Source organism: Panthera onca, chromosome A3, assembly GCF_046562875.1.
Source record: "Panthera onca isolate mPanOnc1 chromosome A3, mPanOnc1 haplotype 2, whole genome shotgun sequence".
Lineage (NCBI taxonomy): Eukaryota > Metazoa > Chordata > Mammalia > Carnivora > Felidae > Panthera > Panthera onca.
In genome coordinates this window covers 88740098-88766362 of record NC_138341.1, presented here as the reverse complement: position 1 = coordinate 88766362, position 26265 = coordinate 88740098, and the positions used below count along the sequence as shown (strand labels likewise).

At 47.7% G+C, this 26265-nt stretch overlaps 1 protein-coding gene across 1 annotated transcript in view; it reads right to left on the bottom strand.

Annotated features, from left to right (window-relative positions):
• The window catches only part of SH3RF3 (SH3 domain containing ring finger 3), a 373186-nt gene extending 349674 nt beyond the window's left edge, over positions 1-23512 (bottom strand). The window contains exon 1 of the mRNA XM_078444321.2: positions 22731-23512. Coding sequence (XP_078300447.2) covers positions 22731-23303 — 573 coding nt within the window. The 5' untranslated portion in view covers positions 23304-23512. The remainder of the gene's footprint in view (positions 1-22730) is intronic.
• Positions 23513-26265: the final 2753 nt, after the last annotated feature.

The following is a 26265-nucleotide window of genomic DNA, read 5'->3' as shown; positions in this document are numbered from 1 at the left end:
ATGGAAGGCTTGGGTCTGCTGGTCTGTACCCTGAATCCTCGGAATCATGGATAGGGCCCCTTCACCTGAACCACAGTCATATCATGAAGTTCCTTATAATTTGAACAAGGAGCCAGAATTTCACTTTGTATAGGGCCCCATCAATGATGTAGTGGTACAGACTACAAGGTCCCAGAGTGCCAGAGATGGTTGGGTGGCTCTGTAAGATGGGTCTGCAGGAAATCCCAGCTCAGTCAACAGAGAAACACATGGCAAGAGTACATCCTCTGCAACACCAAGTCATAACTTAGTCCCAATGCACCAGAAGCAAAGTCACATGGATTAACTTTCACTAGGACATGTCCATCCTTCACAGTGGCTTCCACACACAGAGAGATAGCACCTAATGGCCCAGTCTGCAGGAGGCAGGCAGGTCAAGTCCTGGCACTCTGGGCCTGGTGTAGTGTCCATCTACTCCTGACCTTACTATTCCCCCTCAGGGAATCACAGCAAATTTTCTGCCTCTTTAATAACCCCCCTTATCTCCTTCTCAACAGAGCCGATCTGTCCAACAAAACACAAATTAAAAAATCACTGAGAAGATAGAGAAAAAACATACAATTCAGCTTTCAGTAATGCTTTCTCAGTTACTGCATAAACACCCACAATACCTTTGAGGATGGATTTAATTTCTCTTATCAAAAGGAATGTGCCCCTCAACCTCACCCACAGGCAAAGTTGAGGGCTAATGCTATCATGCACACATTTTGACCGAGGTTAGTTCTAGTGAAATATTTGCCCCAACACTGTGTTTTGCTCTGCTGGGAACAGGCTTCACAAAAAAAGCTTCACAGTTACTGTCTATGGACCAGGTCCATTTCTTCCCATCGGAATCTGCTTCCCAGAGGGGCTCAGACTCAGCTGCAATCATCACATCAGTAGCTTTAGGTTTCAGTGCTACCTTTACCAGGGAAGATTTCATTCCAGAGATGGAAGCTTTAAACACGGTACCCAGGGACTCTACTGGAGGGAAGAGGAAGGTGTGCTAAGACTTACTCTTCTTGTTTGAAGGACAAGGTGTTTCAACTATGGGCAACAAAACTCTGACAGGCTGCTCCATGGGGGAGAGTGACCAGCACACCCCACCAGCCTAGTGAGGACACTAGGGGACACCCCAGGTTCCCACCCATGCCCCCTCCAGATGGAATCCATTAACTGAATTTCCAATGCAATGCTAACTCTTTATTAAGTAATGGCATTTAAAGAGAATGATAATCGGGGCGCCTGGGTGGCGCAGTCGGTTAAGCGTCCGACTTCAGCCAGGTCACGATCTCACGGTCCGTGAGTTCGAGCCCCGCGTCAGGCTCTGGGCTGATGGCTCGGAGCCTGGAGCCTGTTTCCGATTCTGTGTCTCCCTCTCTCTCTGCCCCTCCCCCGTTCATGCTCTGTCTCTCTCTGTCCCAAAAATAAATAAAAAACGTTGAAAAAAAAAAATTTAAAGAGAATGATAATCCCCACAGCCTTAAACAGAAATATGATAATACACAATATAAATAATAAAATGCAAAAATCCAATTTCCATGTAGTGAACTCTGAAACATTCCACGGTTTCCATTATTCTAGCTTTCATTCTAAATGCTATAATGCCACTGTTGGCACATCAGGTCCCCAGAACAAGGCTATTATACACTTGTTCCTCACTTGAAATATGAGCCCAGAATTATTTACTCAAGGCACTGTGCATGTCAGCTAACAAAAGCACTGCATGAAGGATCTGACAAATGCACAGGGAAAGTGCAGGCCACCCCCACACACATTCCCCAAAACTATAAAGATATAACAGGTTGATGGAGAAGGGAAAAATATCCACCTCCTCGTATGCTACTGCCTGTCACCCCAGAAAATGGACAGGCTGGCAGGTGACAGCTTTGTAATCACTTAATCCTAAAACCCTGAGCACTCTTTCTATGAAGGAATGTAAATCAAGATACTGAACTCCACTCCCCCCAAAAGGGGCCGGGAGAAAAACAAAATTAGACTCCATGTCCATCAAGACCACTGAAAAGAGACTGCTGATGAGGAGACATGTCAGAGAAGTAATAACTTCCCGTTGGGAAATTTAAATAATCAGCTGGGTCTGAAAAATGTGCACATTCTGGGTTTCAGAGCAATTTCTCAGTGTGCCTTTTATAAGCTCTCCAGGCTGTTATTACATTAGCTTCAACCCAAAAATTCCTGCAGTAGTTTGCAGATTCTATCACTACAACAATTCAAGTATCAGAAGAAACTTCAGATTGTTTCCTATAAACCCTCTGAAAGTACATTATATGGGTACAAATAGGTTAGAGTCAGAAAAAAGCACGTCGGCATCAGAACCTCTATTATGGTACCTGGAGTGTTCAAAGCTGTTCAAGCCCAGCTGTCCGACACAGTGCCACCAGCCACGTGTGGCTACTGAGCACTTGAAAGGGGGTGGTTCAGAATTAAGATGTGCTGTAAGTGTGAAATAAACACCAGGCTTCAAACAAAGCTTTGAAAAAAGAATGTGAAATATCTCATTAATCATATGTATAGCGGTTAACGCTTGCATGCCAATATTTTGGACATAGTGGGTTAAATAAGATAGAGTTTTAAAACTAATTTCATCTGCTGCTTTTTACCTTTTGTAATGTGACTGCTAGAAAATTTCAAATTACACATGTGGCTCACATTTTTTTCTATGGACAGCACCGTTTTGGAGTATGAAATTAAGAATTCAAGCCATCAAAAGACTTTATTTGAACACATGTTAATCCATTAGCTTTCTGTAAATGTTTTTGAGACATGTAAGCGCAGATGTCCAGGAGAAAAAAATTCTGTATTCAGTCTGTCTCCATGGCCACAAATGTGGAGCCCCACAAACATCTGGGCCTGATTCTAACACTCAATCCAGAGAGGAGGAGACTCAGATGGTAGAGAGAAGCTACCTTTGCAAGAAAATTGAACAAAAAGACAGTATCCACACCTCACTGTAGGTCACTATGTACACATTTTCCATAATGTTCATTTCACTGTGTGAATCAAGAACAATTCAAACATAGCAAGAACACAAGGACTCCACCTCCCCAAATACAAGGCAGGTATATCCCTTTAAAAGCCTCTTCCTGCACTGAGCCCTAAAAGCATGGCTGACCTTCACCAGCATTTCAGCAACAGAAAAGATAGAATCTTCCTGTTCCCATCCCCTCCCCCATTATTCCTCTTTTTATACATGCTCTTTGTATTCAGCTATTAAATTCTCCCACTGACTTGCATCTTTACACATTTGTATGCATTTTTTTACAATATGGTAAAATATAGCACAAAATATTTTAATTTCCCCGCAGTCCAGGTAGCTGGTAAGGAAAAAATAATATGAACTTGGAGGCAATCAGAACTGATTCTAATCCCAGCTCACACCTTGGTTTCCTGCTCTGTGAAATGAGGCTTACAGCACCAATCCAACAAGAATGCACATCCCAGAGCAAAAGCCAGAGTCTGCCTGGGTTCAGACTCCAGCCCCCACCCACCAGCGGTGTGACCAGGTGTTCAACTTCTCTGGGCCTCACTTTCCCCATCTACAAAATGCAGGTAATCAGAGTACCTAGCTCACTTAGTGAATTAACGAGTTGAATTCATTGCTTCTGCACAAAATTAGTTTTCTAAAGAATCACTTTTTAAGTGAATTAATGAGCAGAAGAATGCTAGGCTCATAAGTAAAATGGCTCCAATTGCCATCATGTCAAGACCAAAATCCCCAGCATGGGCTTCCACATTCACCTCCAACCTTATCTCAAGCTGATCCCATGACCCCACTGTGCCCCCAACCACTTCCTTTCAGTTCCCCATTTGCTCCAACCACCTTAGGACTCTAGGCCACCATGCCTGCTGTTCCCTCTGCTGGAACACTCTTCCTCCCTTTTCACCTGGCCTGGTCCAACTGCTCATCCTTACAGCACAGATCTGGCAGGATTCTCCAGTTCTTTGTTCTTACAGTCTTTTACACTTCTCTGTAGGTTGGGAATGGCCTTCCAGGAAACTTTTCCAGGCCTTCTGTGGTTTAGACCGGTACTGATCAACCCCTGACATCAGCATCATCTGGGGACCTTTGACAAGCCAAACTGATGCAGGCTGTGCCCAGACCAATCATATCAGGATGTCTGGGCTGGGCCCACACTTCAGTGTTTGGGCAAGTTCCCCAAGGGATTTCAACACGTAGCCCAAATCGAGAACTACTGGATCGACAAAGGAACACAGCTGCAGTATTTTTTAAAGGATTGTTTCAATCTTCCAATGGGATTTTACAAAACCATCTATCAACTGCAAAGAGAACTTATGATTTTGTTAAATCTAAGTTAATCCAATTAGAGTACAGGAATACCTGCATTACCAAACATCTCCACTGTATCTGAGATTTTTCAATTAGCATTTTAGTCAGTCCCTGGATAGCGCTCCCATAACACCAACCAATTGGAAGATCAGGGGGTCAGAGACTTTGTCTTGCTGTCTGTGATGTCACCAGCATGTGGAACTGTGCCCAACATACACAGGTGCCACATGGAACCTGTGACATGCTGTACAGTCCTCCGCCCACCAGACTGCAGAGGACAGGAACACAGGCCAAGGAGCACACCTGGCACAGAGATAGGCACTGAGTGGCTTATCAGCACTTGCTCATTTGAACAAATGAGTTCACCTGTGGCTTCTCCTCTCCCTATGCCCCGACACGCTGGTTGTCCTCTCACTGTGGGAGAGGCCCCTGCCTTCATTTGAAGACATTCATTTGTGGTTTATGAAATACTGCGGTAACCTTTGAGATGCAAAGCGGTTTAGAAGTGCAAATGACTTTCAATATGAATATTAATAGTAGCGTTATTAATAACTGAAGTTGTCTGCCAGACACTTGACTCTTGATTAAAGGAAGTGAAGGAGCCAAAGCCAAGCCAGAAACATCTCAGCTCAGAGCCAAAGGATCTGTGCTAAGAGCATCGATCCCTGCAGGACCCGAGGATATTCGAAAAGTCTGACTAGAGGAGTTTACATAAAGTAAGGTGGGTGCTGCTACTCCCATGTCAGGTCACACTTTCCCGTGTCTTCTGTTCACTGCAGTGTGAGCTCCACAGGTAGAGCTTGGCTGGGCTTGCTGCTCTCCCCAGAGCCTGTGAGGCCCAGTGTCTGGCCTGTGCGTGATGCCCCAGCAAAGTTTTTGGATTAAGAAAAGAACAAATGAGTAAATGAGAGAAAGGAGAGAAGGAGGAAGCTCAAACCCAAAGCTTACACGGGCTCTGCCTATACCACTAAGAACAAAAACCAGAACTTTTTCTTTTGCTAAAATCACCAATCAGAACTATTCCACAAGCTATTAACTCACTTTTTTTTAACACTATGGTCACTGTAACAAGTATTTGAGATACCAGCTGTCCTGACAAACAAGCAGCCTGTCTATAACCAAGTCTTAGTAACTTCATGATTCGAATACATCCACATTATGCTCTTCTTAAGTCATGAATGTACTTTTCAGCATTAGAAAATTATCCCTTTCACATCTTTAAATATTGTGGTTTCTGCCTGACTAATGCCATCTTTAATTATACATCATCGAGTATTTTACTGTGATCTAATGGGGTCTATTACTCATCAGAATGGCCCCAGTCAGCAATCATATTCCCCAGAGCCAACTATTCAACCCCTCTTTCATTTTTCAAACGTACCAGCCTGCACGTGCACAAATTTATACACAGATTGAGCCATAGCATCTTATCAATTTGTCCAAAAGACAAAACTATCCCAGAAGGAACTCACACTATATTGGCTTCCTAGTGAGTTCTGGCACAGTAACACTATGACCACTGATGGTGCTCTGACCTCACCCTGGGCACAGACACACCTCCCTGTCCACCCCATGCACACTCTACACAGGGGCACGAACAGAAGAGAAATGGGTACTCTTCAAGGTAAGCATTGTGCCTAAGTCCTACAGCAAGCAGGTGGCAGATGCAGGATCCCACCCTCAGTGGCCACACACAACGGGAGGCCAGGAGAAGACACACACAACAAGACCTGGCTAGGACACACAGCATGTAGGGGCGCTTTCCTCACCCTGACTCCCACAGTCACCAACGACAATCCATCCAAATGACCTTTTTCATTATACAATATATTTTGAGGGGCCAAGTGATCTTAAGCAAACCTAAAGATCAGAAGTCAGCTAGTCCCAAACTTTCATTCAAAGGGATGAATTGCCAATCAAATTAATAATTTTAAATGCATAATTTTTAAAAAAGTATAAATGTGTATGCACCGTTTTTATTTTTTTAATATGAAATTTATTGTCAAATTGGTTTCCATACAACACCCAGTGCTCATCCCAAAAGGTGCCCTCCTTCAATACCCATCACCCACCCTCCTCTCCCTCCCACCCCCCATCTACCCTCAGTTTGTTCTCAGTTTTTAAGAGTCTCTTATGCTTTGGCTCTCTCCCTCTCTAACCATTTTTTTTTCTTCCCCTCCCCCATGGACTTATGTTAAGTTTCTCAGGATCCACCTAAGAGTGAAAACATATGTTTTCTCTGTATGACTTTCTCTGTATGACTTATTTCATTTAGCATAACACTCTCCAGTTCCATCCATGTTGCTACAAAAGGCCATATTTCATTCTTTCTCATTGCCACGTAGTATTCCATTGTGTATATAAACCACAATTTCTTTACCCATTTGTCAGTTGATGGACATTTAGGCTCTGTATGTACAGTTTTTATATGTTAACGTTTACACATGTATATATACATGTATTCATGTATGTTAACATGTATTAGTTATCGAGTAAAAAATGAACAGGTCTGGCTCAAGTTTCAGACATTTTACCTAAACAGCTGGTGATTAACTTCTGCATACTTACAAGAAAGACCCAAATTACTAAACCAAGTGCCCTAACACCCAGAAGCAAAAAAAAAAAAAAAAAAAAAAAAAAAAAAAAAAAAATAGAACTAGAAAGGTCACTTGATAGACAATTAACAAATAAATCATTTTGAAAGACCTGGAATCAATGACAAGCCATGAGACCTTGATGTGTCCCTTTTGAATAATTGAGGAGGCATCTTTTCATGGACCATTTATAACACTATGTTTAGAATCCCATTTAGTGCTCTGAGATAATTCATTTAAGTGTTGGCTTCTTATCAGACTTGTTGACCAAGCAGCAGATGGAAACAATAAATACACACAGATCTAGTGTGTGTGTACTGTGCCAACAGCACATGGAAGTGGCCATTCAGGAACTGCCTTCACTTGGCCCTAGTGACAGTGAGGCTGCTTGTCAATGCACAGATCCAATATTGGCCTGAGAGGTGTTCGGGTCATGCCGATATACTCTCAGAGTGCGCAGCACAGTCTCCCCATGTTTAATCCCTTCTAACAAACTCCCAGTAGCCACTGGCAGTTGTGATTCCAAGAAACAAGTATTCTTGCCATTGCTCCCAGGCACCTCTAGGAAGGTGCCAGCCAACATCTCTCTCCTTAGAAGAAAAAGAAAACTCATTCTGTGACTCACTCCAGGGTTATGGAGGCTGGGGGCAGGGGAGAAGGAATAGAGACAGAGAGGGGAAGAGCTTGTCTGAATAGCTGTGAGGGAGGGAAGAGTTTTTGCTGAGGAGAAAGCCCCAGAGGCCATTGAATTGGAGGTGAGGCCCCAGGGAAGGCACCAAGAGGAGAGGAGATAAAGCATTAACCACTAGCAGGGCTTACTAACAGGCCATTGAGACTGGAGGGGAAGGTGGGGAGCAGGCAGGGCAGAGGGCTCTCTGGAACACGGAGGATGGCAGAGGGATCAGGGAAGCTCTGACAGGGAGGATGGTGGCATCAAGGACTGTAAACACAGAAGGCTGCTCTGCATGATGGGGCTGGCAGTGAGGTTTCATGAAGCCTCTCAGTGCCCATTATCCTCAATAAACCCTTGGGTCAATGCCTTTCGGGAGATTCTCCACAGAGCATCCAGCAGGACCGTGGGAAGTGAATTAATTCTGTGGCAGCAGAGGCCCTGAGCCATAGAAGGCTTGAGAGAAGACACAGCCCCCCAAGACCTCCTGAGAGACAGGGAGGGAAATGCTGGGTCTCCTACTCACTTAGAAAGGCTACCAGCCAACGTGTGACCCTCAAAAGGCCACAGTGAAGCTCCTATGGAGACATGCATGGCTTGTCCAGGGCAGACAGACGTCAGAGGCTAAGCACACAGCAGGACCCATCTTCTGCCCTGCAGCCACCAACTCCTCTGCATGAGCATGGCCTCTGGATCCCCCTTCCCAGGGGCTGGTGGCTGTGGGAGCATCCAGGTGGTGGTGGTGGTGGGAATGTGAGAAATGGCAGCTAACAAGAACACTACTTTACCTTGAACACCCTAAAATGTCTGACACTGGTGGATAATCCAGAACTAGACAAAAGGGTTATCTAAAATTTTGGAAAGAAAGGATTGCAGAAAAGAGACACAAATGTAGACTCTGCAGTGTCCCCCAACCCATGCCCCCCATGTCCTTCCTTAGGGTCCCAGCCCAACTTTGTTGGGGATTCATCCATTCTATCACTTTTTATTATGAAAACTCAAAGCTCAAGAATACTAATAGTAATGACAGCCCACATTTATTAAATTCCTACCATACCGCTAGTCCTTGTCTTCAAATGTTTCAGGTATGAACTCATTCAGCTTACAGTCCTTCGAGGTGCTAGATGCTCTTCTTGGTCCCCACCATACAGATGAGGACCCTGCAGCACATGGGTCATATCACATGCCCAATCGCTGGTTCACCAGCATGCTGCTAAGATATGTGGGGAGGAGAACGAGTCCAGACACCTGGGTCCCAAGGCTCCAGGCCTGCCCATGGCCCTATGCAGCCCTCCACAGCTCCTCTATTCTTTCATGGCTTTTCTTTCAGAAGCATTGCCATCTAGTACCACACAAGAACCAACGACCCAACACCAAGACCACTACTGAAGTCCCGCTCCTACACAGGGGGTTCAGACTCAATGCAAGATGTGGTCCTGACCCTGATCAAATTATGATGAACCCTGATGAACACCTGCATGGGTGAAAAAACTCAAGACCTAAAAAATAACCAGAGAATAAATTCTAGAAGAGCTCTGGACATGCAATGAGAACATAGAAAAATGTGGCTTGGAGAAGTGCAAAGGGTCCCTCAGTAACGTGTGGTCAGCACCAGGGAGATGAAGAGGAGTAGCATAGGACAGCCCCCAGAACATCATGGTAGGGAGAAGACACATAAGGAAGCATACACGGACAATGTGATGACAGGCTTCTCCATAGTGTCCAAAGGAGAAGGATGGAGGAAGGGGTGTCGGTCCTTCAGGGATGGACTACCTTCAATCAATGACAAAGAAGGTGCTGAGTCTTGTGTAAGCACAGAGAAAATGGGAGAAGAGACCTGGCTGTGCACAGATGAGAGAGCAGGCATGGGCTACAGGGCCATGGAGCTGTGGGTCAGGCAGAAATAAGACCACAGGACCTAGAACCTGGCCCCAAGGAAGAGTCAAGGGACCTATGATGACAAAACAGCATGTAGGGATAGTTATTTCAGCCACAGGCACAAGCAGACTGGCAAGAGCAGCAGCAGGGAGTATGCCACAAGGGAGCTGGCCCAGTGTAAGAGGAGCTGGGTTTGGTGCCCTCTGAGAAGCAGAAATGAAGTTAACTGTGCCTTCTGAGAAAGTAATGACAAAACTTGGTGACCCAGACAGAGCTGATTAAGGCAAATCAAAAAGGATCCCAACCCCTATAAGACAACAATACTAGGTCAGGCCCTCTGGGCTCAGCATCCATCATGAGCTTACTCAGACAGTCCTGCCATGAACCCAGAGTGTGACCTGTGAGTCTGAGACTGAGAACCAGAGTGCAGAGAGCTGTCTGCCCTGAGGTGAGCCCTGCAGCTCCAGGAATAAGGATGGTAGGAGAGCCTATTTTGACCATTTCCTTTACCCTGCGTATCTCTTGGTTCTGAATCCTGTGTCACTTTCTCCTATGGTCACACTTTGCCAAATTTGGGTACCAGTGTGGTGCCTGAGTGGTTCAAATGGGCATGGAGAGGACTCTGTGCCAGGTAGGTGCCACACGCAGCAGATGGGCATAAAGATGGCCCAGCTTGGACCCCCAGCTCAGCAAGCATGAGGATCCCAGGGACACATGGCACTCTTAACCCTCCCTGCCCCATTTATATTTCAGCCCAAAATAAACCCCAAAGACTAAGCTGGTCACACTTGCTATTTGAGTTGAAAAACAATTTTAAACTATCTTTCCAAAAGTTGGCTTCCAAGCATCAAATGCGGTCCCTGTCTCCCATATTCACCTCACCCAACCTTCTCCATCTTATAAATCTGCTGCCCGGGCCCCAGAGACTCAGAGAAAACTAGGGGTGGAAAAGGTAAACATCAAGATGCTCCAGGAAAACAAAGTCTGCTTATTCTGTGACTTGAGGCAGTTTTTATCCAAACTACAGTCATCCATGCCTCATTGTCACAATATTTACTTAATGAGGTTCTTTAAGTTGACTCACTTTTGATTTAAATTTGTTTCCAAATAAGACTCCTTCTAACTGCCCATTTGTTTTTAGTGGACACCTTGACGTCATAGAAGGAATCACTAAAATAAACATCAACATCACCACCAAGCACTGCCTGGGACATTCTGCAGCCATCATGGTGTGCCCCCCCCCCCCACCCCTGTGTCCCCACCAAGAACATGACCACTCCTGTGGCACTTTCTCCTGCTCTGCCATACCAGGCCATCCTCCACCAGCCAGGATGCCACCTCTGAGTCCTCGACACTCCATTGTAACACCTCCTTGCTGCATCTGACAACATGACAATTGTCAGCTTGAAAACAGACACGCTTGAAAATTCCTCAACCTGACAGAAGATTTCCCACTTACATCTATAAAGTGAAAACATTCCCAAATGACAGCCACCTTTCCCTCACAGTTGCTGACAAGCCACGGCATGTCCTTCACTCAGCAACGATCCACGATTACTTCTCAGGTAAGGCCAAACACCAACTATTGGAAAATAAACTGTAGCCAGACCACACTCCAGAATGAAGGCCACGTTCCATGTGGTGTAACGAGGACAAAGACAGCTCTTCACACACAAAAGGAAGGAGGGCTTCTGAAAATGGGACAAGCCCACAACAAAAGTCACATCTAAACCCTCCTTCAGGGGACACCACTGTCAGTCAGGTGATGGGAGAGACTGCCTACTCATCTTCAGAGAAGCCCTTTGTGCGGCAGCCCTCTCCTGCTGTGGTAAGCCAGTACACTCCACTCTGCTCAGTGGCATCCAGCCCCCCACAGCTGTGTCTGACGAGCTGCAGAACCCATGGAGCCAGCTGGGGTGGGCCAGGGCTGTAAAGGTCACAGGAAACCCATTTGATTCTAAGCCTGAGGAGAAAACTCCATGGTTTTATATGAAAATCAGAGGAAGCATATTCTAGAATAACATTCATGTAAGTTTTTAAGAAGATAACACAAGACCTCAGATAAACACCTGTTGTTGGAAAGCACACAGCAGGAAGGGTGTGGAAGGGAAGGGGGCAGCTAGCAAAGAAATAGGGATACACAGGTTACCGAGTCTGAAGGTACAAGAGTCCACCCAGAGGGGACTTGGAACAGGCTGGCAATTCAGCACAGTGGGCTGGAATATACCACCTAGCAAGCAGCAGCTTTCCCACGAGGCAGCAGTGGGGTGGGGACCCTATAGGAGGCCAGAGCAAGACACCAGAGGTGCCCTTAGGGAACACATCTGAGAAACCCCAGGAACTCAAGAAAGACCTAGCAGGGCCCAGGAGGCAGAGGTGACAAGGCAGAGAAAGTTTCCCATGTGGCTTTTCCAGGTAAAAGCAGGGAAGGTATGTGCGTGCTACTTTGGGAGTCTCAAAGAGAGAAGCTTCCAGCCCGCTACATGAGGCCACCTCTCAGGGTGGCATGACCTCGTTGGGTGTGTCCCACAGAGCATGGCCAGGAACATTCCCCACTGTGGACACCAAAATGTGTCTGTTCATCCAGAGGCAAAACTGCTGCCAACCGAACACCATGTGATGGTGAAGCAATCAAAAAGAAGGTGTCCTCGTTCCCAGGCACCAACCCTACACAGAACAGGACACCCTTGTCCTCAGCATGAGCACACCTGAGAGCCATAGTGGCCCGGAGGCACAGAAGGCACAGAAGAAGAGGAGCTCCTACCTTGCTGAGCTGCAACAACTGCTCTGGATGTCTCCTCTCGGCCTGCATGGCCCCTGTGAACTCTCCTCTCTCTCTCTCCAGGTCTGACCTCCCACGGATGCTTTCAGGAGTCCCATTCCCCAGAGCTGAGCAAATGAGCATTTTGCTGTCTCTGGAGAGATGCTGACTTAGAAGCCTAACCCTCCTCCCAAGATGCACAGACATCCCCAAATGTTCCTGGGACCAGCACCCTAAATCCACAGCAGGTTTCTGTATGCACCTGTAAAGAACCTGCCAGGATGCACACTGGTGATGTCTGCAGCCCGAGGATCAGATCCACGTCTGGTCCCAAGCATTCAGGAAGGAAGGCAAGTGCCAAAGGCTGCAAGGCATTCATGTCCCACCTTTGAGCCATTTCAGTGTTGAGGAGAACCTGTTAATCACTAACAAAGCCAGAGGAAGAGGAACAGAGACACCATGACTAACTGTTGCCTCTGGGAAGCCAGATGATCCAAACTTTAAAGGGCCAACAAAGCAGTAATTGTCAGGAAAACACGCAGCCCACAGAAAGGAACAGTGAAGAAAGAACACTGAAAACAGCTTGAGGAAATAAAAATGGAATCAGAAAATATATGGAAGAGACAAAAGATAGGGTGTGCAGAGGTTTGGGCTTCAGTAGGTTGGATTGCTGATGGACAGCTTTTCACCCGGATGAAGTTGTCTGAGACCTGGATCACCACCTCGCATACAGCAATCCCTACCATATGGACATGTAAGCTGCCCACACCAACCCAGAAGCCACCCGATTCCCCAGTTTCCTCTGGGCAGGGGGCATTTGAAGTCCCCTTGGCCCCCAGGACCACCCACAGAGGGCCTGGCTGTCAGGGCTATTTTAGGGGTTGTTCAGTTTGTAAAAAACCTCAGATAGACAGCTCAGAGTTATGTAAGAAAAGGTTTCTAAGCCCATGAGGTTGTTACAACAAATAAGGCATTAGGTGGGAAACTGGTACACCAGGGGCCAGACTATAGGCACTGGGTGGTCAAATCTGATTCACTGATTAGCTTGGAGACACAGAGAAAATGCTACAATTAATATCAACCACACTTCACGGACAGGCTATTAACCCCATGTACAGTGCATATGCCTTTTTCTGGAACAATAAACAAAATTCTATGTCCCACAACATTTAAATTAAGACAAATTTTTTTTTTTTTAATTTTTTTTTTCAACGTTTTTTTTTTTATTTATTTTTGGGACAGAGAGAGACAGAGCATGAACGGGGGAGGGGCAGAGAGAGAGGGAGACACAGAATCAGAAACAGGCTCCAGGCTCTGAGCCATCAGCCCAGAGCCCGACGCGGGGCTCGAACTCACAGACCGCGAGATCGTGACCTGGCTGAAGTCGGACGCTTAACCGACTGCGCCACCCAGGCGCCCCTAAGACAAATTTTTTAACTTGCAAGAAATTGCTGAAATTTGTGGAAAATGGAAGAACGTCAGTATGGAAAAGGACCTTGAACAGAACAGTGGTTCACAAGGAACAAATTGAAATAGGCAGCAGTGGCTGATGCCGGGACAGAGCATCATGCATCACGCACATTGGCTCGGGGCCCTTAGAGAGGACACTGTACTGGAAGGGCAGCAGTGGGGAGGCCTGGCCCGGCTTTAAATGGAAAGCCTTCCTCCAGCCTGTACTCTTTACCTCTGCCTTGTCATCTGAGTTTTAACATTGTATGGGTCACTACCTCTGGTCAATAAAGTACTCTGTTTCTTCGGAGCCACCGTATTTGAAACAAACAGCTTCCATCAGCCCATGAATGCACATCACATACATCCAACACGGATGGTGCTGCCCCTGCTGCCTAGCCCCTCATCAGCTCCAGGGTCACGTGTCCAGGAAGGGGCCCGCTGTCTCTGGTGAAGGGCTCCGTACAAAACTGAAGAGTTTCAATCCACTGTCAAACAGCCTACTGATGGGGTGCCTGGGTGGCACAGTCGGTTAAGCGTCCGACTTCAGCCAGGTCATGATCTCACAGTCCGTGGGTTCGAGCCCCGCGTCAGGCTCTGGGCTGATGGCTCGGAGCCTGGAGCCTGTTTCCGATTCTGTGTCTCCCTCTCTCTCTGCCCCTCCCCCGTTCATGCTCTGTCTCTCTCTGTCCCAAAAATAAATAAAAAAAAAAACGTTGAAAAAAAAAAAAATTAAAGGTTATATCCATCTTACAAGGTCGTGTAAAAAAAAAAAAAAAAAAAAAACAGCCTACTGATATCTGAAGTTGTGTCCCCCCTGGTAAGGTCCGACCACAGGGGTACAAGTCCTCCTCAGAATCCAAGCTCTGTCACCTCATTCGAGATGTTAACTCCAGGAAAACTGCTTCACAGAGCATACGCCAAAGCTTAATTTGTCAGATGGCAACTCCAGATAAATTTCCAAATCTATAAGAACCATAAAATACAAAATGCAGCCACAGAAGGCACAAGGCCACTGCTTCTCAGCAAAAGAAGAGCTGTCTCTTCTTTGGAAGCATCTACCTTTCATTCTGCACATCTGTAGACTACAAACTTGGTCCATACAATCACTGCTAGTGACAAAATTAACCCACAGGCATCATGAAGTTAGTAAATAAAGGGAGTCTCACTAGTTATCTGTTTTAAGGTGATGTGACTTAGCAAAGGCTGTGTGCCTGTGCCATTCTTGATGCCCTGCACACTTCATCTCGCACAAACACATCTGGCTTTAGTTACCTTTTGCCACTCTTGGGAAGGGGAAATAGGTGTGGTTTTTCAGTTATGCAGAATTCAAAGTACAATTATAAAGAGTTAAGGAATCCAATGGTTTATCCATAAACAGTAAATATTTCTTAGAAATTTCTCAACCATTAGGGATAAGGTGGTGCTGCAGTCTTGGGGGTTTATCCATCTAAGAAGGCACAGTAGCTGTTGGTGCCAAGGTTCCTGTGCTGTTTTGAAAATGAGCTTGGTGTTCCATTTGCTGGTGAGATGAAAGCAAATTCTGTGCAACTTTCTGACCATCAATACAGTTTTTTACCCCAAGTATTACTGTAGTGCCTGGTACATAGTAGGTGCTCAAAAAAGTGTTCAGTAATGGGGGAGAGAATGCACATTCTCCTATTTCTTGAACTACTGTGACAGCCTTGCCACGAACCCCCAGTGCCGCTGGAGGCCTCCTTCCATCTGAGCACTGTTGAGAACAAGCTCTGGGCTCCAGAACAGTTACATCTGCTCCTGGTGCCAGTGTGTTCTTAAAATCTCTCACCACTTCTATTGACCTGAATTCCTGTAGCAAATCCTAATTCATTTAAACCCATATAAATTCACATGAGCATTACGCACACATTCCATTAAGCAGAAATGCAAATATCATAATATCTTCCTGTTTGCAGATAACCATCGTATCCGTTAACAACGTAAACATGTGTGCCAGAGGAGCGAAACAACCCACCAAAGCAACTCCTCTCAGATGCTCTTTCAGGTCTCCCAAAGGGCAACTGCATCTCTAAATACCCATAAGCCATCAAGGGCCCAAAAAGGCAGCCATCTGTGAGCAGAATCCAAATTGTGCTACTACTTTATATGCTTTTTTATTCTAAGTTCCACTCAGTGGGAAAAGGGAGCCCCACACGGTAGCGTGCTAGCACAATGTTTAAACCATTCACCATTGCCAACACCTTCAGCTTGACACCTTATTCTTTTAAGGTTAATTAGAATTCCAATAGGATACCCATCGAGCATGCATTTCTAATTCATCAAATACGAAGATCTTCCGAGCAAGGCAAATCTGATAAAAACTGACCTTGGCCTCTGAAGACTGGTGCTATAGAGAGCATTTCCCCCTAACTAAATCTTGCCGATGTTTTCTTTCAGAAAGGTACCTCTAAAAAGAGCGTGTTAACTGCAAAAAATCGAGATTAAATACAGATTGAACTGAAATACACACTTGAAACAAGTGCATAATTGAGACCCGATTTCGTCATGCTCCGGCAAGCAAGCAGGCTCTCAACAGCCGGAACGAAGGAACAACTGGATATAATTCTGCTCAGCTCAACCGCACCGAGCAGCCTAATTCCAGGCAGTTGTAGACAAGCTATTGTGTCCTACAGATTAAGGAGGTGTGCTCGGTTTTCAGGAGAGCCTGCCAACCAGCTATATCTGCAACTGGGTGGGATTATTCTCCCCTGCCACCTTTCCTAAAACAGATTATAGTTTGGGTTTTTTCTTCTTTTCACTTTAATGAAGCTTGTAAGGATCAGGAACACTACCTGTGATAACAAAGATAAAACTTAGAAGCAATTTAAAAGGTGAAACAAACAGATTCAAGCACTTGGCTTAGACGCCCACCAATGCTCAACAATCCAGTCACGGTGACAGGCCAACTTTGAATCTGAAGGCATAGCATCATATTAGACACACACACACACACACACACACACACACACACACACACACACTTAGGATACCATATAAAAAGAATCTATTAGCAGGAAGTGGGCCCTGTGAAGTGTGCCTCATTGGTGATACATAAGTTTAAGGTTTTTGTATCAGTAGCAGGCACTGAAATGACAGCCAATTATGTGTGCTAGGCACTGCAGGCACATCATCTTATTTATCTGATAAAGCAGACAGGATCCTCTCAGTAATAAGAAGGCTCAGAAAAGCTAAACCTTTGCCCAGAGGCACATGGTGAGAAAGTGAGGAACGCAGGATAAATCCACCTGTGCCAGGGCTCCCCACCCCTGTGCTCTACCCCTGTCCTTCTTCCTCACAGGACTCCATGAAGCCCAGGGATCTGCCCTGTCTGCAGCCACATGCACAGGGAATGCAGTGGGCCTCAGTCCCAGGAGGGGAAGCTGATCCTGTGTGCCATGCTCCTGGCTGAGCTGTGGCTGACCAAGGCACCAGCCCGGGATGCAATGCTGGAAGTGTGTGAGAGTGGTCTAGAGCAAACATAAGGGGAAGAAACCCTCCTTTATGTTACTAAGTCTTGTCATGGGGATATGATGCCTGAGGCCATTGCAACTATCTTGAGACCCAGTTTGCAGAGAGGGGAAAGTGCTGGGATGGGACCAACATGGCGGCAGAGCAGAAGGATGGATGATTCTGCATCCCTAAGGAGAGAACAGAGCCACCCAGATGGCCATTACAAACCACTCAGATTCCAGATTTACTGTTTATGTCATTTATATAGGGCTGTCTGTGATGTTCTGATATGATGTTCTTTCCTCAGGACCACACACCACTCTGCACAGTTCCTGCTAACTGCCCATAAGACCCAGAGCCTGGGTTTATAAGATGACAGCCTCAAACTGGAAGAGCATTTGCAGCTAGGCAGCAGATGGATCTAAGAAGTGAGTGCTACTTAAGTTTGAGACCATGGTCTCTAATTAACTGGGCCTGTTACAGAGCCAGAGGACTCCTCTAACCATGACGGTTAGCCCGTCAGTCCAAAGCTCACCTTTCTAGTATGCTCCCATTCACTGTGTGTCTCTGAGCAAGGAAATCTTGGCACTTCTGCTTCCCCATCTCTGTAACTGGCTACCTCGCCGAGCTCTAGTACAGAACAGGTGAGATGCACTTCAATCGCCTGACTCAACCCCAGGAATGCAGACACTCAGTGAACGCCTGGCACACAGCAGGTACTCAATGAATGGTAACTTTAGAATATTCACTAACTGGCCACAAACTGAAACACAACACTGCTGTAAGTCTCAGGGGTGCTGTTTCCACACCCAGCAGCCTGCTGAAAACAGGCCCGAAAAGGACTTCACTGTGACTCATCTGTCATGTCTCCAAAGGCTGGTGTCTGCACTTGTCACCACGGGGACCACAAGTCAACCACTTGTCTGCTGTCCTGTGAGCTGTCTGGCTTTTTTGTGAGGGCCTCCAGGCACTGAGACTTTTCCTCTGGAATCCTTATTACTTCCAAGACCAAACAACAAAAGCCCAATGATACAGCCGAGCAGAACAGAAAGGAATGGAGCCTGAGAACGTACCCTGAATCCAACACTTCCTGGCTCTCTGACTTGGCCATTTTGCCCATATATCAATCCCTCTTGGTTAATTATGCCACCCACCACACCTCACAGGATTATGGAGAACTTTCTATAAATGACATATGCCAAAGTGCCCAGCACATGGTAGGCACTCAGTAATTGTTCAAATAGAAAATCTCAAGCATAAGCTGCCCAAATGTTAACGACTAAAGAACACGCTGACTTGCTTCCAGATACCACAGACACTCTCTGAATTGGCCTCCAGAGAGCTGACCAGCTGGACTGGTTAACTCCCCATCTCCTCCATAGGACGGCCAAAGGCACCCAACTCCTTGGAAGGCTCAGCTTGGCCCCCTGCTGGTCCAGGCCCTCACTCTTGCCCAGGGAGGTTTGTGCTTACCTGGAATTCATGGTCTTGAGTCCTAACCATGTTTATGCAAGTGTACTGATAACAAAATGTTATACAAACAAAAGACGTTTTGCACAAAGGAAGTCACTGCTTGGAAAAACACAGTGACTCGGAAACACTCACCAAAGACGGACCACTTTAAAATCGTCAAATTGGGCGTAAACTAAACCATACAACATTAAGTGGGAATTACTTAAAATCTAGAAGGTGCTCCACTCAGAATTCTTAGAAAGTCTCTTTGTTCTCCATTTGAAAATAACAAAAAGTAAACTGTGGCTATGGTTTAAGTCATCTCAGAACTCAAAGACAAGTCCTTAGCCCTGCATCCAAAAAATGATGAACACATATATATGTTTTTAAAATAAAATGTTTAATAGATATCACTTGTATGATTCTCCAGTTTATTAGGCTTTTCCCACTACAGGGTCTCAGTCACACTGGCTGAGAGATACAGAATTCCAATTTAAACATATCCCGAAGTACTTCAAGATATACAATACAGACAAATCAGCTCCTAACGCCTATGTTTTATATCATCAAAAGCATTACCCAAATTTTCTACAGTTCTCTAATTTGTGAAAATGCTCTTCCTCTTCACCTTCATAGAGTTGTGCTCAATACTGATCCAGTGCCCTCAGGACCCTCCTGAGAGCAGAGGGCAGACTGGTTTCTAATCCCTTCATGTCAGCTCTGTAAAAAGAGCCCATGCTCAGGGCACCTGGGTGGCTCAGTCGGTTAAGCAACTGACTCTTGATTTCTGTTCAAGTCATGATCTCATAGTCATGAGATCAAGCCCCACAGTAGAGCCCTACAACAAGCCCCACATCAGGTTCCGCCCACTGGGCATGGAGCATGCTTAAGATCCTCTCTTTCTCCCTCTCCTTTCCCTTTCCCTTTCCCCCATCAAAAAAAAAGAGAGAGAAGGGGGAGCCCATTCTGGTCTGGTTCACCTGGAATGGTGATTGGCACAGTATAGGTCCACAGTAAATTCTGTGTGTGCCCAAATATAAGGCAAGGGGGTCCCCCCAAAAAGAAATCACTCAAAAAATTGTAATTGTCTCACATTTGGGTTCTTATGAAAGCATATGAAAAAGTACTCTTTAAATTACTCAATTTGGAACTGCAAAACCCTTTTAGGAAAACACGTTTCCCTGAAACACCTGAATGAATGCTCACTGGGGGTATTACAGGGGTCACCTCACACAACTGTAAATACAAAGCAGAAACAAGTTAGGCCAAGAAACTTAGCACACATTGAGCAATTGCAGTAGTTGGACACTTCTGTTAAAACAGGACTTCTCAAAAGATCACTTTAAGAAGCAACACATAACAAGTATTTCCCAACAGGCAAATAAAGAAACCGTGAGTCCTAACCTTAGGCAGCGGGTACTTGTAACCTGGTATAAAATGTCCAGGGGTAGCATAACTACCTGATTCCTAAATGCTTCATCTCAAATGGCTCAGGTGTAAGCAGAGCGAGGAGGTTCTGCTAACCAGGCTAGAGGATTCCAAGTGACCCTACTGATAACCAAAACCCAGACAAAAAAGATGCAGGTGAAGAATGTGGAAAATTGTTTCATGAACTCCAAGGAGAACCAAACAAGAATCAATCCAGTTTATACGTGATGTATTCTCAACGTCTAACTGTATGTAAATACACAATTTAAGCAGACATTTGTTTATCTGCATACCTACAATGTTTACATATCCCAGTTGGCCCAAAAGGTTTGAGGAGCTTCTCACTAGGAAACTTGAAGACTGTCTTTTATTTACAGTCAGCCTGCTACTAAGGCATATATGGTCTTTGCTGAATAATAACCTAAGTGTCCATCTCTTAAGCAACATCCAGCATTTAGCCTTGCTATGAGGAGTCAAAGTAATCCCAATAGACAGTAAAGTACCAAAAGCCTACTTGGAAGTAATTTTTAGCTGAAGTCTTTGCCTGCCAAATGTATAGGGTTGTTTAAAGTGAAACACTATATGCAGGACTTCTGGCTGCCCAAGAAGACTCCCATTGACTTTAACATCAGTGGGTAAAAAGCCAGAAGATACTATGATCTCCACCTCCATTCTCTGAAAATGATAAAATATAAGACTGGATTTCATTCAGACTCTTCCTGAAACCCAAACTTAGTCCTTATGACGTGGGCCTGTGAAGAAAGGGGTGAGGATTACACTCAGTTAATGCAACAAAAAGAAAGATGCGGTGTTCTAAAGTTTCCTGAAGCTCAGAAAGCCATCATCAGTCTGATTACTACATATTCTTATAAATAAAGTCCACCAAAACCCCCAAAAACCAGCCAACAAAAAATTAACTCCCTGTTACTGTCATTGCTGAAAGTTATAAGCTCAACCTCTTTGACAATTTTTTTAATGCTACAAATGCCACAGAGTTCCAGGAGCTGCCTCTGGCCTTTCAAATGTCAGAAGTTACCTCCTAACCTCCTGATCAAACACAGTTCACATAAAAATGAGTTGGGAAGACATCTGTAAATATCGGCCCATCAAAAAATGTCCTAGTGTTTAACTAGAAACATCATTCCAAAAATCATTTAGTTCTCTGAGGAGGAGGAGGGTAACCCGCCCATTCTGCAAATAGACCTTTCATTATAATACCTTAGATGAAAACAGCAAGGACAGGAAGGAAAAGTTTGAAAATGTGGAACAAGCACACTCATAACTATATTTAATCACAATTAAAACCAAAGAAAAACTACTTAACTACTGTCCAGCAGTGATCCCAGGTATAAACATTCCTTGACTATTCTTGAATGCCCATTCTTCCTGATCCATAGGAGAAACACAGTTTGGCAAAGTATGGCATTTACCTCTAAAGCTCAACATCCAAGGGCTTAAATTCCTAACCTCAAAGATGTTGTAGTACTAATTCAGATGGTTAGAATTCTCCTAGTTTCCTGGCGTCATATATATTGGAAGAATTATTTCAATGACTTATGAGCCACCAGCTTCTTAAATGGTCAAAAGTAGAGAAATAAGGTTGTGTTTTCTAAAATGAATGATAATTGCAATAGATCAACAATGTGGTTTTTTACCTTTAAATGGTATTTTTCTATATTTAAAGAAAATATAAAACATGAATATCTTGCTTCTCACTTAAACCAGCATCCCATAGCTATCCTCCTGCCTCCATAAAAATAATAGTAGCAGAGCGTGTGAAATGACACCTTCTAAGTAGCTTCTGAAACCAAATCACTGAAGCCCCAAGATAAAATCTTTCACTAAAATAGAAACAGTGAAAAATGCTGTACAATGTAGTCGGAAAAAAAATAAAACCTCAAATAATGTCCCACCTGGGAATGCAACTGTGCCTAAGAGCCCAAGAGAGGACCAGGGTTTCCGACAGACCAAGTCCAAGAAGGGCTGGGCCAAATATGTCTTCCATTTCCAGGTTAACTTCCCTCCCATTACCTGAAGTTTGTAACTGATGTTCCTCCAACCCGTCACACAATTCCCTCTGCCCAATCCCCCCTTGCCAGACAGGCATGCAGGGCCAGAACACAGGAACCACTAAGCACTAACTTTAGGGGCCCGCAGAGGGTGTGCAGAGGGCCAGTCTGGGGGTCCAGGGTAAGAAGACTGTTTCTGGGGAGATGGGAGGGCCCAGCAAAGTTAAGGGGGGGGGGGGGAGACAGACCCTGCCAGCAGAGGGACTGGAGGGACTAAAGGTTAGCAGGGGACAGGAAGGTGTGCCCACCCTGGGGGAGGATGAGGTGTCACCACTTATGAACAGGTGGCAAGGTTCCCTAGGACAGCATGCCGTCACAGAGCAAGTGCAGGTGGTGCGAAAAGGGATTCCAAAGAGAGAGGATGGATGGACCATTGGTGCGGACAAGTGGTCCAGAGGGGAGGGAGAAGGATGGGGGAGGGGGTGTCTAAGAGTTGGCAAGTAGGACTTGAAGGGTTACACTCACAGAGTCCCTGGAGGGAAACAAGGTGGAGAAAGAAGAGCAAGGCGAAGTCCACTGTGAAGCCACCTCTTGTATCCCCTGCCCTTCATCACTGCCCTCTATACTCACGCGGGCCCCTCCCCCCCCCCCCCCCACACACACTGTGGCGCCACACCACGAAGCAGATACCCACCTTTGCCACGGGCGCACTCCTGCCGGTCGCCAGCTCACGCAGGCTGGCGGTGGCGCTGCCCGCCGCGGCAGAGAGAAACACCGGGGATCCCGGGGCGCTGCCCGCCGCGCTGCCCCCTCCGCCCGCAAGCGCGGAGGTCGCCCCTGAGCCGGGGCCGGGGCGCGCGGGCGGGCTTCCGCCGGGGCTGGCACCAGCGCGGGGCCGCTGGCGAATGCCGTCCAGCAGGCGCACCAGCAGGATGTTGGCGGGCAGCTCGTCCACGCCGCAGCCGACCAGGATGCGGCACTCAGGGCAGCGCAGCTCGTGGCGGGAGCACACGATGCTCTCCAGACAGCGGCGGCAGAAGGTGTGCTGACACGGCAGCACCTTGGCCGTGGTGTCCAGCCGCTCCAGGCACACCGAGCACTCCAGCAGGTCCAGCAGCGACGACTCGTCCATGTCCTCACCCGCCGCCGCGGCCGTGGCCGCCGCCCGCCGCCGCCGCCGCTCACCCGGCCTGTCGTCGTCGCCCTCGCTCTGCGCAGCAGCGGCGGCCGCCTTGGACGCGCACAGCCAGGACGCTCCGAGCAGCATGGGGGAGGCGCCGGCGGCGGCCGCGCGCAGCTGCCTAGGTCCCGGGGCCGGAGCGGGGCCCGCCGCAGGCAGCGGGCATCAGGATCGCGCCTGGGCGGCCGCCGAGGAACCGGGCTCCGCCAGGACTTCCTTCACCCCGACTGGCGGCCCGAGGCTCCGGCCGCGGCGATACAAAGTAGCACACCGACTGGCCTGCGCGGCAAAGACCGGAGTTCTGGGCCCCGGGAGCCAACTCCCCTCCAGCCGAGCCCACCCAGTCCTTCGGAACGCGGCGCCCGCGGCTGCGAGCTACACCTGTCCCGCCGCTTGTCTACACCGCCTCGCGCGGGGGGTCCAGGACACCGCCAGGCACGACACTCAGCGGGCACTGCACTCGGAGTGACCGCCCGCTGCCCGGAGCCCCGCGGCAGGAAGTGCGGGGAGCGGCCGGTCGGGTCCCCGGGGAGGCCTGGGCGCAGCGTGCGCGCTCCCCCGCACAGCTGGTGAGCCGCACCGCCCCCGCGGCGCCTCCATGCGCCCTGGGCCTGCCCGCGAATCCCTGCCCCCAGCGGGTTCCGCCGGACCTTCCTCGTCCCCGGCCGCGAGCACGTGCGCAGGGAGCGCGCAGAGGCCACGGTCAGTGAGGGGCGCAGGAGTGGAGACGCTGCGTCCGCCGGACCTCCCTTAGACTAGGGCGCACGCCAACAACTAGTCCTGTCCCTTAGGGCACGTCTAGGGCTCCCAAGAACTCCGAGCGCGCCCTCCTGCGCAGGCTCGGCCCCGTCCCCTCCGGGAGCTCCGAGTCTTCCTTCTGGCTCTCCGCGAACCTCAGAGAAGGAGGTTTCCTCCCGACGCTGCGCGAAGGAAAGTTTGGGCGGTGTTATCCCGACTGCCTTCCTCGCCAGCGCCGGCAAGCAGCTTAGGAACAGAGCCAACACCCAGGCATCCTCTTTGACGACTCCCCGGAGCGCTCCCGGTTCGGTCCCCTTTCCAGGCGGCGCAGAAGTGACAAGTCCGGAGCTGCGGGTGTGGGTGCGGGGACGCCCCGCCAAGCAGCAGAGGAAGGCGCTCGGGTTGGCTGAGGCGCCCCGGGGCGGCTCAGACTCCTCCCGGAGGCAACCCGCCCTCCCCGGAGTCGCTAGTCCGAGGCTGGCGCCGCTGCCCGCCGGACCCACACCCTCGCGCAGGGCACCCGGCTCCGCGCCGCGCCCACTGCGGCGCAGTCTCGCGAACCCTGCTCCAATTTCTCCTCGGGAGACGCAGAGGAAGGGGAATTCGCGCTCTGCCTCCCGACGCCCCGGCTTCTGGGAGCGTCAGAGCAACGGAAGTACGTACGGAGGACCGGGAGCAGCAGGGAAGTTTGGCGGTGGGCTGGGGTCGACCGGGAAGATTCCCTGCAGTGCGCTGCCCCCTCGTGGCCGCTTTGGGTTCCCAGCGCGCTGTGTCCCCCATCTCTCCCAGGGCCAGCACAAACCATGGATCCTGAGCTGGAAGCTCTCACATAGCCAGATAGTTCTTGCCGAAGCTAACATCAGAAAAGGCGCTGAGGGCTCGCCCATCAGTCAGGCTAACCTGTGGTTTGTGAAATTTTTTTGACTTTTTTGACTTTTTAGGGAGACTGTAATATTTGTTGAGGCTTAAATGCCAAGAACGAGTCTATGCATTATTTTATTTAATCATCTAAAGGGCCCTGTGAGATAATTATTTTAATTTCATTTTACATGCGAGGGAGATAAGGTTTATAGTTATGAAACCATTGACGCTGAATTTTGTTAATTTTTGTGTTTCCAGAACTTAATACCTACTAAGATCACATTCCATTGGAATATAAATTTTTGATCAGCTACATATTTTTCCATTATAATAGCCCCAGTGCCTGGAGCATTTCTTGGCACACAGTGGGTGCTCAATAAATATTTGTGGAATTAATAAAATAAAGGTCTCAGAATCATCACCTAGTGGTGTTTTAAACACCACACATCTTAACATCTCCGTTCCGGGTATCCTGAGCTCATACCAGGTCGCCAGTTCCTAGAAACTTTGCGACCTGCTTTGTGGATGTCTCTCAGTGGTGTGGATTTCAGTATGTATTATTCACATGAGCACTGGAAACTTTGTGAGGTGGACAGCATCTCTGAGCACCTGGCTAACAGGAACCTGGGAGCAGACTGCCCAGGAGGCCAGAGGGCAGGTCACAGTGCACAGAACGGCCTTCATGTTTTGACCCTCCCTCAGGAACAACAAAGGGGAATTTTCAAGAGGACCCAGAATGCTTGATTCAAAAGCAGGTGGCATGGACACAGGACACAAGGGGGAACAAGACAGGGAGCCCTCAGACACTAGAAGGGTTTGCAGAGAGCAGGAGCCACCTGTACTCAAATGCCCCAGGTGCATTTGGTAGCAAACAATAGAAATGAAGCCAGGTTTAAATGAGCAGGGTAGACTGAGAATTAGGAGCACCTCACAGGACCCCAGGCTAAGAGCTAGGCCAGCTTACTGCAGAAGGCCCACAGTGTGTCTTGCTCTTCACACTTCTCTATATGATGACATGCTCCTTCCCTCTCTTGTACCAGCGGCCTCCACTTCCCAACCCACAGTTTAGGAGACACTGTCAAAGCTCCAGAAGCATTTCATCCAATGACTTCAGCCACTCACCAAAGATACTCATCTGATGCTGTCAGGGGCTGGAAGTTTTAAAACCCTACCATCTAGCTTGGCCCAAGTGGTCATTTTCTGGACCAATGTGTGCTGGCCACAGGAGCAGGATCATCTAAAACCTGGCAGCACCCTCAGGAGTCACACAGAAGGAGAGGTGAGAATTTCCAGAACAAGTGGCATGCCAGACAGACCACAGACACATGTGCCAGGGGCCCAGAGCCACCCCTCTGTCCTCAGCTTCCCTCTCTATGGAGAGCACACAAGAGCAAGCACAGGGCCACTGAGCTCCACCTTTCTCAGACCTCCTCTGCTTCCACTCTACCTC